Source organism: Crocuta crocuta, unplaced genomic scaffold (assembly GCF_008692635.1).
Source record: "Crocuta crocuta isolate KB4526 unplaced genomic scaffold, BGI_CrCroc_1.0 scaffold383, whole genome shotgun sequence".
NCBI lineage: Eukaryota > Metazoa > Chordata > Mammalia > Carnivora > Hyaenidae > Crocuta > Crocuta crocuta.
The window spans coordinates 3,203,785-3,218,172 of NW_027531897.1; the positions used below are offsets into that span (position 1 = coordinate 3,203,785).

Genomic DNA, 14,388 nt, shown 5'->3' on the forward strand with positions numbered 1-14,388 from the left:
TTAAATCTAGTTAATGCATTTATCTGAAAAAAAAAAAATATATATATATATATAAAATTTGGATGAATGAAACATACATAATATACATATAAACACAGATATATACAATTGAATGAAAGCCAAGTCATCTAGTGAGTCAGAAAAATCTTACCCTCCTATAGAGTCTGGCAGATACATTAACTGATTTTCATCTATTTTAAGAGTTGTTATATTCTTCAACGAACCTATTTGAGGGAAGAAATAATACACAATTTTCCAGCTTGAACTAGAAGCAAGTCAAGCAATGGTCAATGTGAGCACATATTACATTTGACAGGAATCATGTAGAACTTTCTTAGTCAACCTACCTAAAAGAGAAACCAACCTCATCTCACCTCATCCCTCCTAATCTCATCACTCTGTACTCCCTTACTCTGTATTTTCAATTTTCACCTATATATCACTTTTTAACATTAGTATGTATTTATCTATTTTACTCCTGCTAAAATGTAATGTTCATAAATGTAGGGACTTCTGTCTGCTTTGTCACAGCTGTAGCCCTGCTCCTTAAAACAATGCCATGGCACAAGTGAACACAAACAAAAAGGAAATAGTAGGTGTGTAACAAACTATTCTCTGTATTCTAAATACTAAAACAATAAGAACCAAGCCTGAATTTAAAAGTGGTGAATAAGTTGTAGCAGAATTTGCAAAATGTAACATGAGCTAAAACAACTATGTAACTTGACAAGTGTGTAAAAATATTTTTTGGTGCTTATGTTTAAACATCATGAAGATGGCAACGTTTACATTTTTGGTTCTTCAAAAAAGTAATTCCACTTCCTTGAAGCATCATCAGACTACAAGCAACTATACATATATAGACTCTCATAGGATTTGCTTTCTCATTTGTGAGTCTAAAATGAAAGAAGACTGAAAAAAGTTACTAGATAAGGGCTATGATTAGAAGTTAGTCACAGTTTTATTAGAGTGATAAAAATGACATTTCCATAAAGACAATTGGAGTAATATCAACTAGGAAGTAAAATGTGTAAGTGATCACATGAGGAAAACAAGTTATCTAAGATTTGTGACTGGCAGTACAACAAAACTAGGTCATAATGAGGGTCTCTGGGTGGCTTCCAGGTGGTTGAGCAAGAGACTCTTGACTTTGGCTCAGGTCATGCTCATAGTTTGTGAGTTCTGAGCCCCATGTTGGGCTCTGAGCTGATAGTGTGAAGTCTCCTTGGGATTCTCTTTCTGTCCCTCCCACATCATGTGTTCTATCTCTCTCAAAAAACTAACTAAATAAACAAACAAACAAAAAAAAAGCTCATAATAACTGAAATTTGATATATGAAAACTTTCAGCATAGCAATGACAGAAAGGTAATTTGTGAATTAGTAAAAACGAATTACATGAATTAGAAAGCAATACAAACCAATAGTCTCAGGCAGTTGTTGAAGTGAATTGCTTGATAACAGGAGGTCCTGAAGGTTTTCACATGCTGAAATTCCTTCTTCAATCATTTCAATATTATTTTTGGAAACATCCAAATATGTGAGCTGTTTCAAACTACCAATAAACTAGGAGTAAAAAACGGAAATCTAATGAATCTATTAAGTTAATTTATGGCAAGTTTAGGTTATAAGCTCAATACTAAGTTATAATTCATTACTACATGCTTATATGAGAGAAAAGATTCATTTTTTTTTATTGAAAGACACGAGTAGGGATGCCTAGGTGGCTGAGTCAGTTAAGCATCTGACTCTTTGATTTCGGCTCAGGTCATGATCTCTGCCATTTGTGAGACTGAACTCCGTATCCAGCTCTGCACTGATACTGTGGTACCTGCTTGGGGTTCTCTCTCCCCCCTTCTCTCTGCTCCTCCTCTGCTTGTGTACTCTCTCTCTCTCTCAATCTCTCTCAAAATAAACAAACTTTTAAAAAATGCCATAAGGAATGTATTTAGTAATAAAGCTAAGAGATTCTGCTAAGACCTCAGTAGAGTGACAATGAAAACACATTTTTCTTTGGGAACTCAGCTGTCACCACTGGCTAGGGCAATAGCACATACAGGTAAATCTTATGTTCTTCAGGTATGGGAATAAACAAACATCAGTTGATAAGGCCGAAATTACATGGAAAATATCCTACTTAACAATTTTCTGGACAAAATGAATTAGGATATAAACTCAACTGCAGCCATGGGGAAGCTTACAGTCCAGATTATTAAAAAGAGATTATATTACAAATGTTTACTATGGAAATTTTCTGATCTTAATCAAGGATGTATTGATGGTAAAAAAAAAAAATAAATGTCATTTATTTCTACTTAATACTATTAAAAATTAGACAACTATTCTTTTTTTTAAAAAAAAGTAATCAGAAAATGTACAATTCATAAAACTGCAAAGAACAGAGAGCAGTAAGAGAATCCATTTAAAGTTTGATATACGTACCCCTGGAATAAAGGTCAGTCTATTCCCATCCATCCAAAATTCTTTCAATCCACTTAGTTGTTCAAGTACTTCAGGCTATTTGGATAAGAAGGGGGTAAAGAGGTTCAATACTTTAGTTGAAAGTTTTTGTTTGGCAAAAGAAGCTGCAGGGAACTTCTAATGATGACTTCTATTTTAAAACATTAAGTAAATAACTGGAGGGGTAGGGGTGGGGAGCAGAGCCAAGATTTGAGACTTTCCACTATATTATAGTTATTACAGTTATATTACTAAAAAAGAACTCAAAGATAGTCATTCCAGAAGAGCATAAAACTCAGTTAAGCTTTTCATTACAGAGCAGGCTCAAGTATTTATAAAATAAATAAAGAAATAAAAATAAGGGGCACATGGGTGGCTCAACTGGTTAAGTGTCTGACTTCAACTCAGGTCATGATCTCATAGCTTCTGAGTTTCAGCCCCGCATCGGGCTCTGTGCTGACAGCTTCGAACCTAAAGCCTGCTTTGCATTCTGTGTCTTCCTCTCACTGCCTCTCTCCCACTCACACACACACACACACACACACACACACTCTCTCTCTCTCAACAGTAAATAATTAAAAAAAAAAAAAAAAAATGGAAATAAGACCCACTGCTTTTAAGAGCAGAATCAAAAGATACTCTCAATTATTATCTGTAAAAACATTTAGTCTTTTATGAAAACCACAAGGATACTCCCTAATGACTGAGAGAGGAAAAAACATCTTAAATGTCTAATAAGGAAGAGGTAAGTAAATCAAGGCATAAGCACATGGTACACATATTCTGTTATTTTGAACTTCCAGCAATTACAAAGTGAAATACTGTTTTTAGTATGCTGTTGGCAACCAAAAAATTAATCAGAGGGTTGCAGTGGACCTTTGTATTGAGTCAAAATTTGATCTTGGCATTCTGCCCTTGCAGGCTCTATTGAATACCTTCTTCAAAGGTATTTCTGTCACCACATCACAAACCTGTGTCCAGTCATTAACACCGTGATGGCAGAGAATACCATCAATATCTAACCAATATAATAAATAACATGATTAATACATAAAAGTCATATCGTTTAGACTTACTGCTAGTGTAAAAATACAGGTAAGAATACTAAGTGTAACTTGGATAAAAAGAAATATTCTTTTGTGCTTTACCTGTTGTCATCCTAAGGTTAAGTTTTTAAAAAATGTATAATGCTAGAGACCAAAACATACAAATACTAAGGAATTTGAAAGCTGCTGATTTACAGGATTAACAATAATTAAGATTCTTCAAATAGTTAATGTGGAAATAGATTAATACATGTAAAAATATTAAGCTTAATAAGTTAAGAAGCATAGTATATGTATTTTTCTCAAAAGGAGTAAAAACTTCCACATCACACAATAAAAGCCATCATAAGCCATCTTCAACTAAAATAAATATGAAAGAGTATTTCAGAAAACAAATGAAGTATCCAAAACAACCGTGCTCTTCCATTGACTTTAGATGGAAAGTTCACTGACTATTTGTTGAACAAATGTATAATACAATAACCCACTGGGTAATTATGAAGCTGACAATACTGAGAAATTCTTGTTCTTAAGCTTATCATTTGACAACAGACGTGAAAAGATGCTCAATGTCACTCATCACCAGGGAAATACAAATCAAAACCCACAATAAAAGATCACATCACACCTGTCAGATGGTTAAAATCAATAATACAAGAAACAAGTTTTGGTGAGGATGTGGAGAGGAATACTCTTATCATTGGTGGGAATGCAAACTGGTACAGCCACCGTGGAAAACAGTATGGAGGTACCTTAACAAATTAAGAAATACGATCCAACAATTTCACTACTGGGTATTTACTCAAAGAATACAAAACACTAATTCAAAAAACATATGTACTCTATATTTATGACAGCATTATTTACAATAGCCAAAATATGGAAGCAGCCCAAGTGTCCATCGATAGATGAATGGATAAAGGAGATGTAGTATATACAGATACAACGGAATATTACTCAAACATAAAAAAGAATGAGACCTTGCTATCTGCAACATGAATGGCTCTAGAGCATAACGCTAAGCAAACTAAGTCTGTCAGACAAAGACAAATACCACATGATTTTACTTACATGTGGAATTTAAAAAACAAATCAAATGAATAAAAAAAAAAAAGAGAGAGACAAACCCAGAATCAGAATCTCAACTACAGAGAGCAAACTGATGGAAATGGATGCGGGGATGGGAAGAATAGGTGAAGGGGATTAAGAGTGCTCTTGATGAGTAACATACAGAATTACATTATGATCATGTGCTGAATTACTATATGACACGTCTAAAAGTAACGTAACACTGCATGTCAATGATACTAGAATTAAAAAAAAAAGACGGTCTTTTGAAATCAACCGTAATTTAAAAAAAACAATGTAAAAAATTTTAATGAGGATATTTAGGTCCATGAATTCCTTTAAAAAAAAAAATATCTAGCTTATTTTCCGAGTTCTTTTGGAGAACTCACTAAAGACAAAAATCAATTTACATACTCCTTTCCTTTCTGATTCCACATCATTGCACACTTTGCACACAAAGCAAAAACAATCCAGAAGTCTTATTGCAAACTCAAAAATAACAATTGTTTCACTCAATGTTTTCCCTTTAGCTATTAAGTAAAATTATAGAAAAATATTTTATCTTTGAATAAATTCTTGACCAATACACCTAAGGAGCTTTTGATTCAGAAGTGCTTTTTAAAAATCTTTATGTTTATAAATAAAAACGTTTATTCATTTTTGAGACAGAGAGAAATGAAGAGGAAGGTGAGGAAGGGGAGGAGAGAGGGAGGAAGACACAGAATCTGAAGCAGGTTCCCGACGAGGGGCTCGAACCCAGGTTATGAGCTGAGCTGACATCAGGCACCTAACTGACTGAGCCACCCAGGCACCCCAAGAAATACTTTTCTGATACACTCTAGGCTGATATAACTTTGTTTTTCCTTTATAATCTCTCACATTGTTTACTGAGTGTGCCTAAAAACTTTTAGTTACCTTTTCCATGGGTTTCTCATTTTTTTTTACATTTTATTCTCACTACTGTTTAATTTTCCATTAAGAATTTTCATATCTTTTCTCTTAAAAATGTGTTTATCTTTACCCTATTTTATATTTAAAAAATGCAAAGAAATAGGGGTGCGTCAGTTACTAGGTTGGTTAAGCATCCGACTTTGGCTCAGGTCAAGATCTCACTGTTTGTGGGTTCAATCCCTGCATGGAGCTCTGTGCTGACAGCTCAGAGGCTGGAGCTTGCTTTAGAGTCTGTGTTTGTGTGTGTCTCTCTGTCCCTCCCCCACTAGTGCTCTGTCTCTTTCCCTCAAGAATAAACAGTTTAAAAAAATTCAAAAAATGTAAAGAAATAAATACATTAATTTTCACATGTTCTCAAACATAAGACCTATGGATAGAGGTTGGTGTGAACTTACCACTTCTGTGAATTCATTACTTCCCAAATCCAGTCTTTCCAATTGGGTCAGTCTATTCATGGTTCTATGTATAAGGGATTAATGAAGAATTAAGTATGGAAAAATATTAATTACCTGGAAGCTTTGAAAACTAATAGTATTAAACATTCTTATGTAACATCTAATGTATAGGCTTTCACATACTGACAAAGTAAAAATAATTTCTCAGAAGTCAACTATATTTAATTTCTAAATAAAATAAGTTATAAATTATTCTCTAATTTTGTCTTCTCATCAGTTTTTTATTTCTATTCATAAGCAATTATAGTACGTTTAAATCCACAGACCAGAATTTGAGTTTTCATTTTTTTCACAAAATAAATTTTCATATAAGCCAACTAATAAATCAGATTCTTTGGCAGGTATATAGTTATTATTAACTTCTTTCAAGACTTGTCATATATTTATAAAATTTCAATATAGCTGATTCTGAAAATACTCAAAATTCTAAGAATAGTAAATAGGACATTTCTCCCCATAGTTTCAAATTAAATTCAATATAACTCAAAATAACGTTTTATAAGAATCAAAAACAAGACTAGATGAAATTTATTTTAAATTAAAGGCACAATACACTATTTTTAACTTCCAACTTAATATTTGTCTGCAATTACGGACTTGAGAAATGCACAAAAACTAATTTCACAATGAAATAAACGGAGTTGTATTTTTCTGTCTCCATCAAAATGGTATTTTAGAAAACTTAACTAATTAATTCAAACACATATTTATACTCTTAAGTTGCTATTTTTAGAGAAACCTAGTCTTTGACAGATTTAGGTACTACCAGCTACCCAGATAAAGAACTCTGTGTTTTAATTTTTTTGGATGACAAAAGGAAAGCAAAATATAGTTACTGTCATATTATCAATATATATTAATATGCTAGTAAGTTAAAAACTAACATCATTAAAAACAACAGCCTCCTTAAATTACAACACAAGAACACAGACTATTTTTATCTTCCCTGGGAATTTAACAAATTAGAAAAAGCAAAATAAAATTCACTTAAAACATTTCTCTGGCTCTTTGATGAAAAAACTAACAAACTTAAAAACACACATAAATGTAATGCCACAGTGTTACTGACCTAATGTTAAGAGGAAGCTAACTTTCCCCAACCCTTCCATTTTAAATGTGCCATTCTATCAACATTCCTTTATTTTAAATTATTTTACACCAATTTTTCCTGAAAGCTGCTTTACTTAACTTAGATTTATTAAGGACCTAATCTCAGGTACTATAAAGTACTTTAATTCTATTTCCCTTACTCAAATCTGTCTTTGTCCAGAAAATCTCGAAGTCAGTTCTAGTTTGCTTTGTAACAAAGCAAAAGGTGTTTCCAGGATCTTTCTGTAGAAAGATTACATGCTATGATATTAAACTCTTATGTCCATAATATCATACCAGGTAAACATTTGAGAAAAGTAGAGAGGTCTCTGAGGAAGGAGGCCAAGACTGAAAGAAAACAACCTTATTCTTCTTAATTCAATATTCTTAAAAATGACAAAAGAACATAGCAAATCTACACATACCAGTTAAACACTACATCAACAGTTAAGTAATACAAGAGTACAAAAAAGAAAAGTAGTGCACTGGAAAAATTCAATTATGAATGATATCTTTAGGAAGTGAGGTTTTAAAAGTGACTAATGAAAAAGTGAGTAACAGATGTACATAATTAAAAAGGAAATACAGGGACGTCTGGATGGCTCAGTCGGTTAAGCGTTCAACTCTTCTTGATTTCAACTCAGGTGCTGATCTCACAGTTTGCAAGATCAAGCCCCACATTGGGGTCTGCACCGGAGATGAAGCCTGTTTAAGATTCTCTTTCTTTCTCAAAACAAATAAAAACCAGACAAGGAAATATAGTGTAAAATCCTAGAAGCATCTCCATCTCAACCTGCATTATTGGCAACTTTGGTCCTACTTAGATACCTAAAAAGTCTCAAATGCTAAGACAAAATTTTATGTTTTCATTTCCAAGTCTTTTCATTTATGATCCAGCTTTTTTCTTCAAGGATAAACTAAAAACAATACCCCTCAAATTTCTTCCTGTGTATCTCTAAAATTCCTTTATATTTGACTTCTTTCTATCATTTCTTCTCATGTCACAGAGGAAAAATTCACATCTTCGTGTGTTTGGTCCCAAGCCCTCCAGACTGAGATGGGATTAAATTTCACTTAGCTACGTATCTAAAACAGTTTCCCCACTGCTCTAATCTTTGATTATAAAAGGGTTCATTCACATAACGTGAATGCATATTACTTTTGAAACATTTTAAACTCCGGACTCTTTATAGTTGTGAAGGCTCAAAAGTTTTAATCCTAAGTCTTAAAAAGAAAACAGGAGGGGCGCCTGGGTGGCTTAGTTGGTTAAGCGTCCGACTTTCGCTTAGGTCATGATCTCGCGGTTCGTGGGTTCGAGCCCCGTGTCAGGCTCTGTGCTGACAGCCAGCTCAGAGCCTGGAGCCTATTTCAGAGTCTGTATCTCCCTCTCTCTCTGACCCTCCCCTGCTCACGCTGTCTCTCTCTCTCTCTCTCTCTCTCCTAGAAATAAATTAAAAAAAAAAAAAAAAAGAAAACAGGAAAGATCTATTTCAGCAAATAATTTACATCTGTTTTTAAGTTTTATTTATTTTTGAGAGACAGTGAAAGCATGGGGGAGGGACAGAGTGAGAGAGAGAGACAGAGACAGAGGATCCCAAGTGGGTCCCCATGCTGACAGCTTAGAGTCCAAAGCAGGACTTGAACTCACGACATGAGATCATGACCTAAGCTGAAGTCAGATGCTTAACTGACTGAGTTACCCAGGTACCCCTACAACTTTTTTTTTTTTTTTTTTTAAGTAGGATTCACACCCAGCACAGAGCCCAACGTGAAGCTTGAACTCATGTTCTGAGATCAAGATCTGAGCTGAGATCAAGAGTCAGACACTCAATCCACTAAGCCACCCAGGTGCCCCAATTTACATCTTATTCAAATCTCTTAGAAAGCAGTCAAGTTTTGAACTAATGAGTTATCAATGCCAGTACCATATCTGTAAAATATTTAAATCTTTTTTAATTTAATATGGAGAATTTCCATATACTCACAACTGTCACTGTAAGTACAATCATTCGTGCACTGAACAATTACTCAGTTAATACATAATGTCTTCTGGGAATCAAAACTAGATATGTTCTTTGTCCTCCAAAGACTTATAGTCATGGGGAAGGTTACAAGCACATATGCACATGCATATAAATTGGTCGGGTAAAAATGGGAGTAAAATGTATAAAAACCTAAGAATTATGTGATAAATTTTATAACAGATATAAATAAGATGCCAAAGAATTTGAGTAATGAGAACTAACTCCTGGGTAACTGGAGATAACCTCCCTTAAGAGGTAACAATTAACTCTTGACAATTCAATCACAACAGAAGTTGGTAACATTTTCTGTAAAGGTCCAGGTAATAAATAATTTATGCTTTGAATACAGTCTCTGTCACAGCTACCCGACTCTAACACTATAAAGCAAAAGAAGCCATAGGCAATTTGTAAATGAATAAATGTGCTTCCAGTGAAACTTTATTTACAAAAATGAACAGTGGGCCAGATTTAAAAAGACTGTATTTTGCCAATGCTTACAATGTAAGAACGTAGCAATGAACTCAGTAAGTTTTAAGGTACTCATAAGTGGACACAGACTACAGGGCATTATAAGTCCGTAGACCTGTTTTAGTTTGATCTTATTTGCTTTTGGATGGCCATCTCTTCTAATGTTAGCTTACCAGTAGGGGGCCCTCCATCCCACTTTTAATTTACAGCAGACTACAAAACCAGACAAATTCTTAGAATTATAGTTATCTGACTTCACATGAAGACTCTACTGATTTCAATAATAAATACGATATAAGAGCTCTAGTATATGAACTGGGACCTCTATTTGGGGCTCATGTGAGCTTTACATACATATTGATATTTGTAACACAAGACCGAGTTCCAGAAAGCTATGCAATCACTACAAAATACCAACAACAGATGCACAAGTTTTATATTCAACACAACTAATTATAATGTGAACACAAATGTCAGCCTTTTAGAATAATTTTCACTCATATTTTAGGTATTACAAAGTTAACATTTCTCTAAGGACACAAGAATTCAAAATTCTTGGGGCGCCTGGCTGGCTCAGTCAGTACAGCATGTGACCTCTGCTCTTGGGGGTTATAAATTCAAGCCCCACATTGGGTGTAGAGATTACTTAAAAATGAAAATCTTCAAAAATAAAATCTTTAAAAATTCTTATTTTAGAAAAGACAGCACCTTTACTTACTTTGGCAACATTTTCAACTGGTTTTCTCTAAGTTCTAATATCTGGAGTTTAGTTAATCTGCAAAACAAAGTAACAAATCAAGCATCTATGACAAAGACAATGAATTTAATTACCAAAGTAATGTCACGTGCTAAAGTTTCAAAGCAATCAGTATTTATTGTGTAATTATGAAGTAAGAAAAGACAATTTCTGCTCCTCAGAATTAGTGGCGGGGGTGTGGGGTTGGGGGAGAATTAAACACTTCTACATACTTAAAGCACATAATGTCCCTAAATATCAATCTAACAGTATTTCACGTGAAAATGCCTCCCCAAATTATTAGCCGGTAATAAATTAGAAAACAATAATTCATTTCAAGAGTCCAGCTCTGAGAGAAAAAAGAATAAAAGAACATAAGGGAACATAAAAAAGGAGAAATCCAAAAAAAAAAAAAAAAAAAAAAAGGAGATATCCTCTGGCCATTCAGTGACGCACATTTCAATAGAAATAGAGGGAAAATAAGCAGATTAGGCAGTCCACAGGTGCTAACTAATGCCACAATATTAATCATATTATAATATATAAATATGTCAAATACAAACAAATCATATTGTTTGTTTTCAAACAATATTGTCAAAACAATATGATTTGTTTGTATTTGTATACCTTAACACATAGGATACACACTCTTGTATGCACTGTATGCTTTGTATACCTTAACATATTTGTATACCTTAAACTTATACTATGAGTCAAATACAATTTAAAAAAAAAGTGGTCCAAAAGCCAGGCACAGAAAAGGAATCTAACAAGTATACACTAATTTTTATATATTTTCATATATAATGCATATGCATATTACATATATACACATATAGATATATGTATATAAATATATGTAGCATGATAACATAGCTCCCACAAGACAGTCACTGGGCCACATTGCCCAGAATTCTTTCCTTTTTAATTGAAATATAGTTGACATATAACATTATTACTCTCAGGTGTACAACATAAAGATGTGACATCTGTATATATTGTGAAATGATCACCACAGTAAGTATAGTTAACATCCATCACCACAGCTACAAAATTTTTTTCCTTTTTCTAATTTTTTTACTGTTTATTCATTTTTTTGTTTGTTTTTTGAACATTGTTTTTATTTTTTTTATTTTTTTTACAGATAGTTTATTGTCAAATTAGTTTCCACATAACACTCAGTGCTCATCCCCACAAGTGTCCTCCTCCATGCCCATCCCCCCTTCCCCCCCACATCCATCAGTCCTCAGTTTTTGTCAGCATTCAAGAGTCTCTCATGGTTTGCCTCTCTCCCTTTCCCCCACCATTTCCCCCCTTCTTCTCCCCCTTGTTCCTCCGTCAAGTTCCTCCTAATCCTCCTATACGTGCAAACATATGATATTTGTCCTTCTCTGCCTGACTTATTTCACTCAGGATAACACCCTCAAGGTCCATCCATGTTGCTACACATGGCCAGATTTCATTCTTTCTCATTGCCATGGAGTAGTCCATGGTATAGATAAACCACATCTTCTTGATCCATTCATCTGTTGATGGACACTTAGGCTCTGTTTATTCATTTTTGAGAGACAGAGCGTGAGTGGGGGAAGGGGCAGAGAGAGATGGAGACATAGAATCTGAAGCAAGCTCCAAGCTGTCAGCACAGAGCCTGACACGGGGCTCGAACTCACTAACCGTGAGATATGACCTAAGTAGAAGTCAGACGCTTAAGCAACCTAAGCCACTCGCCACTCAGGTGCTCCACAAAAATTTTTTTTCTTATGATGAGAACTTCTGATATCTATTCTCTTAGCAACTTCCAAATATGCAATTCAATATTGTTAACTATAGTCACCATGCTGTACATATATACTCATAATTTATTTATTTTATAACTGGTACTTTTTGACCACCTTTACCCATTTCACCCACTCTCACCCCCTGGCAACCACCAATCTGTTCTCTGTCTAAGAAGCTCAAGTTTTGTTTTGTTTTGTTTTAAGATTCCACACATAAGTGAGATCATACAGTACTGTCTTTATTTATAGACACAAAGATGACAAAATTAACATGTCACTGAATAGCATTTTCTCTAGTAATTAGTTTAAAAACAATAATAACTCTGGGACTCTTGGGTGGCTCAGTTAAGCATCCAACTCTGAATTTGGCTCAGGTCATGGACTCATGGTTTGTGAGATAAAAGTGTTCCGTCAGGCTCTAAGCTGACACCAAAGGAGCCTGCGTGGGATTCTCTCTCCCTCTCTCTCTGTCCCTCCCATGCCCACATGTTCTCTCTCTCTCCCTATCAGTAAATAAACACTAAAGAAATAAAAATAAATACAGTAATAATTTGATACCTATTATTCATTCATTCATTCATTCATTCATTCATTCATTCATTCATTCATTCACTGACTCATCTTTTCATTAAGAAAAATTACTCAGGGCGCCTGGTGGCTCAGTCAGTTAAGCGTCCGAGTTCAGCTCAGGTCATGATCTCATGGTTCATGGGTTCGAGCCCCGCGTTGGGCTCTATGCTGACAGCTGGCTCAGAGCCTGGAGCCTGCTTCAGATTCTGCATTTCCCTCTCTCTCTCTGACCTTCCCCTGCTCATGCTGTCTCCCTTTCTCTCTCAGAAATAAATAAAAAACATTAAAAAAAAAAAGAAAAAAGAAAAATTACTCAAAGACTATAATGACAAAAAGAATTGCATGTTCAGATATTGGTAGAGGTGTGTAATGGGGGGGGGGAACCCCAGAAACACACTTTCTTTTCTCCAGAACTTTGAGTCTAGTGGAGAAGACATATAAATCAATAATAAAGACCATTTTGAGCTGTGATAAATGTTAAGAAAAAAGCATTCAGTATCTCAAATATACACAAATTACCCACATTTAAACCATTTCTGCATACTTTAAAAAACCAATTCAAGTCTTATATTATCTTTTCTTCTCAATATTCACTGCTTATTATTTACTTCGGAAAATAAATTCAAAAACAAAATAACAAGTTGTGAAAAAAGTGTAAAAACCATACTGGTTGGAAATAATTACAAATCAAGAGGCTGTGAAAGTGTAATTAATAGTATAACTGAAGCAACTTGTTCTGTAAACTTTTTAAGACTTAACAAGAAAAGGTTTTAGAAGAAACCATAACTTACCTGCCAAAATTAGCTGGCAAGAACTCAAGGAAAGCATCATTTAGATACAACTGGGTTAGGTTTAACAGCTGAGAAAATCCATCAGGAAGCCTATACAAAATATATCAGAATTTAAGTTACACTAATACACAGAATTTCAGTCTCTTACCAAATCTAAGAACTAACCAGCACATGCTCTTAACAGATCATCGTCACCTTTTTACTTTTATGAAGGATCCTCAAAGATTTCCCTTTTGTAATAATTTACCCGTTTCAATGTTTATAATTTCATCTCTTTGTAAAAAGGGAATGAGACAGTATTCATCTCAAGAGGATAAAATGTGCACAAAAAGATCAAGTCTAATGAACCAAAATACACAGAAATGTAGTTAGTACATAACTATGACATCAGCAGGCACTACTAAAATTTGTCTTATAATGTCAGTCCAAAGGACCAGATAAAGAATTCAAAACCTTGACAGTTTTGACTTTTGGGGCTGGATAATTCTTTCTAGTGGGTAGGCTATCTTCTGCTTCTGTTTAGTAGCAACCCTGGGCTTTAGCCATTAGGTTAGAGCCATTAGGTTTATGTTATTTTCAATTTCAACATCTGGCCCTTAAATAATTAAGTCAAGACTGCATACTTTTATAGTAAACAAATGAAAAGAAATTATTAAAAAAAAAAGCTAAATGGTATTTTAAGGCCATCTCAGAACCTATACATGTATTAACTTTATCTTTATTTCCCCTGGTTTGCAAATTAAATTACAGATCTAGAACTGGATGCTAGAGTAATATTTTCAGCTGAAAATAAATCATCATCTATACATGTTTTTCCTGGATTTTAACAAGTACAAAATTCTCTGGCAGTGAGACATCCCACTCTTTGACTGATCTTGTTTCTCCTCTATGTTACATTCCTTCATCTACCAGAGCAAATGAAGCACCACAGTTCGGAAAACTCATTAAAAAAC

General features: G+C 34.1%; 1 protein-coding gene across 7 annotated transcripts in view; it reads right to left on the bottom strand.

Moving 5' to 3' along the window:
• Window positions 1-14,388, bottom strand: part of ERBIN (erbb2 interacting protein) — a 128,591-nt gene that overhangs the window by 49,858 nt on the left and 64,345 nt on the right. For all 7 annotated transcript variants that reach the window (XM_077773578.1, XM_077773577.1, XM_077773575.1 and 4 more), the window contains exons 6-11: window positions 13,436-13,525; window positions 10,279-10,335; window positions 5,920-5,983; window positions 2,442-2,516; window positions 1,421-1,565; window positions 152-224 (exon numbers count right to left, since the gene is read on the bottom strand). In XM_077773578.1, the coding sequence (XP_077629704.1) occupies window positions 152-224; window positions 1,421-1,565; window positions 2,442-2,516; window positions 5,920-5,983; window positions 10,279-10,335; window positions 13,436-13,525 (504 nt within the window). The remainder of the gene's footprint in view (window positions 1-151; window positions 225-1,420; window positions 1,566-2,441; window positions 2,517-5,919; window positions 5,984-10,278; window positions 10,336-13,435; window positions 13,526-14,388) is intronic.